The following is a 3,630-nucleotide window of genomic DNA, read 5'->3' on the forward strand; positions in this document are numbered from 1 at the left end:
CCAGGTCATCGGGACCTGGGGACGCTGATCTGTCATTACAACTCGGCGGAGCCAGCCATAAGATCACGGCTGGCTCCGACGAGCTGTCATTTGCTGGGCGAATGGCCGGCCTTCGGCAAGCCGTACGCGCCGCTTCGGTTGTCACTTGGGCTCAGCCGAGTCGAAGCATATGTGTTCGGCTTGGCTGAGGAACTCGGCTGCCGTACGGGTTATAGTGAATAGACCGTACGGCAGCCCTTCGGTTCGACTGAGCCGAAGGGCTCCGGCGGCCGAAGAGAGCCGAAGGATCAGACGAATCTACGGCTGGATCCTTCGGCTCAATAGTGAATAACCCCCTTGGTATAGTATAAAACTTTTGGTAGTTAATTAGCCATTTTTATAGAGGTCTGAGAGGGACAACTGAGGAGTAAAGAGGGACAGAAGGACTTGGTCCCAAAAGTGGTCTATAGACCGGAGAGGGACATTTGGGGACTATGGAAGATGCCTGTTCACATGCACACTTGCAGCACCTCAGTACAGTAGCTTCACAGCTCACACAGAGCATAGACTGTAGGGCCTCATTCACACTGGGCTAACTCGGGGCGTACACATCGGGCCATTCTTGGGAACGACAGGTGCTGCGTGTAGGATGGATCCTGTCTGGGTCTGAACACGGACACTCGTACCCGCACGGATGTACAGTTCGGGTGTGCGTAGGATGGCGTACGGTCATGTCCTCCCATAGGGAAGAGCAGGCTGCTGCGCACAATCACGCACAGCACCTGTCCCTCCCGGAAACGGCCCGATACGGGCGCGCACGCCCCAAGTTATCCCAGTGTGAATGAGGCCTTAGTGAGAAGGGACAGAAGGGTGTATTTAGACAGGACTGAAATGGATCGAACTGGAGAAACACTAGGAGGAGTGAGAGTGACTCTGAGATTGTGGTGGGTGGGCTTGGTGTGCAGGTGACGCTTAATGGGGGATGATCTATAAATCATCCGCCCCTGTATGCCGTGGCCAAATGCCGTTCACATGGCACACTTGTGCCGTTAGTGATACAAACATTACCATTTGCCAGTTTATGGTCACGTTCACCAACACAACTTTAATTTCAAGCAAGTGACCAATTCGATATCATGATCAGCAACCTTACTGCCCAATCCAGGGCAGCCATCAGGGGCATACGGCCGATACTCATGTAAGGGGCCCGCCCGGGTCCCTTACATGACTATCGGCCGACGGTGAAGGGCGAGGAGGCGGAGGACTGGCCCTAGCAGCGTAGGGCCCCAGCATTGCCACTCCAGCGGCTTCGAGACATGCTGGGGCCCCATCAGCGATGCTGCTCGTCTGATGTCGTACTGGCCGGAAGTGATGTCACGTTAGCAGGTAGCAGACGTGTGCAGGTAAGAGGAGCTAGGAAGGTAGGAAGGAAAGGAGGGACCCATCGGCTATATAAACACCCCTTCTCATGCTTAGGTAGTCAGCTGGGTCTAAGGAAATCACTGCAAAGCAGGCAGATACATGACATAAAAGTAAACCATAATCATGATGAGATAATGTCTCGCCTGCCGGACATTTATTACCGAAAACATACCTGTTGCCAGTCTGGGTAAAAGAATAGAAGGACGGAGAAACTCACATGACAAGAAGTGCTGAGACTCGGGTCCGAAATCACGGTGAGCATCCTGCAGCTGCCGCAGGCGTTCTGTCACAGAATTCTACATAGAGAAAGCGTATGTCTCGGTTACATGGCTATGGTACTCTGGCATTGCAGGCGTTGGACATCCAATAATGCTGCTTTGTGCCTTGCGTTCTAATACCTGATACTATTACTTGTAAGAAATAAACTATAGGGCCGCATATTGGGTAAACCCAAACTAAACCCATGAACATGTAGCGCCCATCACCTTCTGCAGACATCCCAACCTGCAAAACCTTATTTCAGGGAGGTTCCCGTCTCATTTCAGACAAATCCATATACCAATAATACAATATATTTATTTATACATACCGTATATACTCGAGTATAAGCCGAGATTTTCAGCCCATTTTTTGGGGTGAAAAGTGCCCCCCTCGGCTTATACTCACTGTGATGTGACTACTATACATTTAGTTGTAGCCGGGGCTGTAGTCGGCCTGGCTGGATTTGTAGTGGTGATTATCTGGTTAATCCCATGTGACTAGCCTTGCCTGTGCCCCCCTGGGTGGAGTGTGACTCTGTCATATTGTGAGACAGCCAATGGTGGATACTGTAATGTATGTGCTGTACAGCAGCCCATCACTGGGCCTCCCTCAGCCAGTAGTGCATGCTGAAACAGAGTACATATATCGGTGGGAGCTGCCATGTGCTCTCTGTCTCGCCGGGACCAGCCATGGATTAGGGCTGGTTCCTGTTCAGACTGCACCTCCAGGCTAGGCCTGGGGGTGGGCATGGGCTAAAGTGAGGGAAAAGGTTTTCCTGAGGCCTCCAACAGGGAGGAGGCCTGAGAGATGAAAAGAGGAAGAGAACTGGGACCAGTGCAGGCTCTTGAAGCACCCATGAACTATGTGGACTTCAGAGCATGGACGGCGTCTTTCCTGGATTGAGGATCTGCATCCATCTGGACTGTATAGTACATCAGTGGTTAGCTGATGTGGTCGAATGGATCTGCATTGCTTCTCTTACAAGGTCCAGTGAGTCTGGAGCTTCTGATGGTTATCCCTAGACAGCTAGAACCCCTATATCCTCTCTCCCAAGGAAGATGTTCAATAAACCGTTTACCTAGCATTTTATTACTGAAGTGGACATCAATTTATGGGCATCAGAAGAGGGCTGTTAGTGCTAATGGGTGCAGCTGGAGATCAACCCCCTAGACCGACTAGATGTGGACCGGGCAACCAGTGGCTCCCTGCGGGGAGTTATCGCTACAAACAAATCATAGGACACATCCCCACCATCCCTCTAGGGAACGGCCCATTGCTTCTCATGGGTACTATTACACAATTCTTATCACTGTCTTTGTCCTCATGGTCTCTATTTGTTCTGATGATGGTCACCGCCGTCTTGACTAAAAGGGAAAAAAAATCAAAAATTCGGAATGTTCTCCGGAAAAAAGAAAAAGAATGGAAACCTTTGAATGGGGAAGCTCAATCTGGTCGCAACTGAGAGGGGATTTACCCCACTTTGGAGAAATTTGCTATCACCTCCTGTTGTGTCTTCATGAAAGGAAGGAGATAGAAATATCTGAAATGGGAAAAAGTTGGAAAAAAATCTTCCCGAAAATTGGGTTTATATACTTTGGAGAAGTGTCACTGGCAATCCTAAATCGTTGATCAATATGTCTTCATTAACGCATGCTCAAGTTATGACATAATAAAGACGTTTTAGGGGCCACATAGGGTGACCTTCATCAGGCAAAACAGTGTGATTACGATGCCTAGCCTGATGAAGGGCACCGTATGTGGCCCCTAAAACGTCTTTATTATGTGATATCATCCGTCAATAAAGACGTATTGATCAACGATCTTGGAGTGCCAGTGACCTTTCTTCCTGTATTGAGCAGCGCCATCCGTTTGCCACCACAGCACCCACCAATGTTCAGGGGCTCATTGGGCAGGAGTGCGATGGGCTTTGGACATTAATAAAAATATACTTTGGGTGACGCCCCCCCC

The 3,630-nt window shown here is 49.9% G+C and overlaps 1 protein-coding gene across 1 annotated transcript in view; it reads right to left on the reverse strand.

The window, feature by feature from the left end:
* Positions 1 to 3,630, reverse strand: part of DRP2 (dystrophin related protein 2) — a 46,833-nt gene that overhangs the window by 30,188 nt on the left and 13,015 nt on the right. Inside the window, exon 5 of the mRNA XM_018571445.1 lies at positions 1,619 to 1,697. Coding sequence (XP_018426947.1) covers positions 1,619 to 1,697 — 79 coding nt within the window. The remainder of the gene's footprint in view (positions 1 to 1,618; positions 1,698 to 3,630) is intronic.

Source organism: Nanorana parkeri, unplaced genomic scaffold (genome assembly GCF_000935625.1).
Source record: "Nanorana parkeri isolate BGI_ZX_2015 unplaced genomic scaffold, ASM93562v1 scaffold1760, whole genome shotgun sequence".
NCBI lineage: Eukaryota > Metazoa > Chordata > Amphibia > Anura > Dicroglossidae > Nanorana > Nanorana parkeri.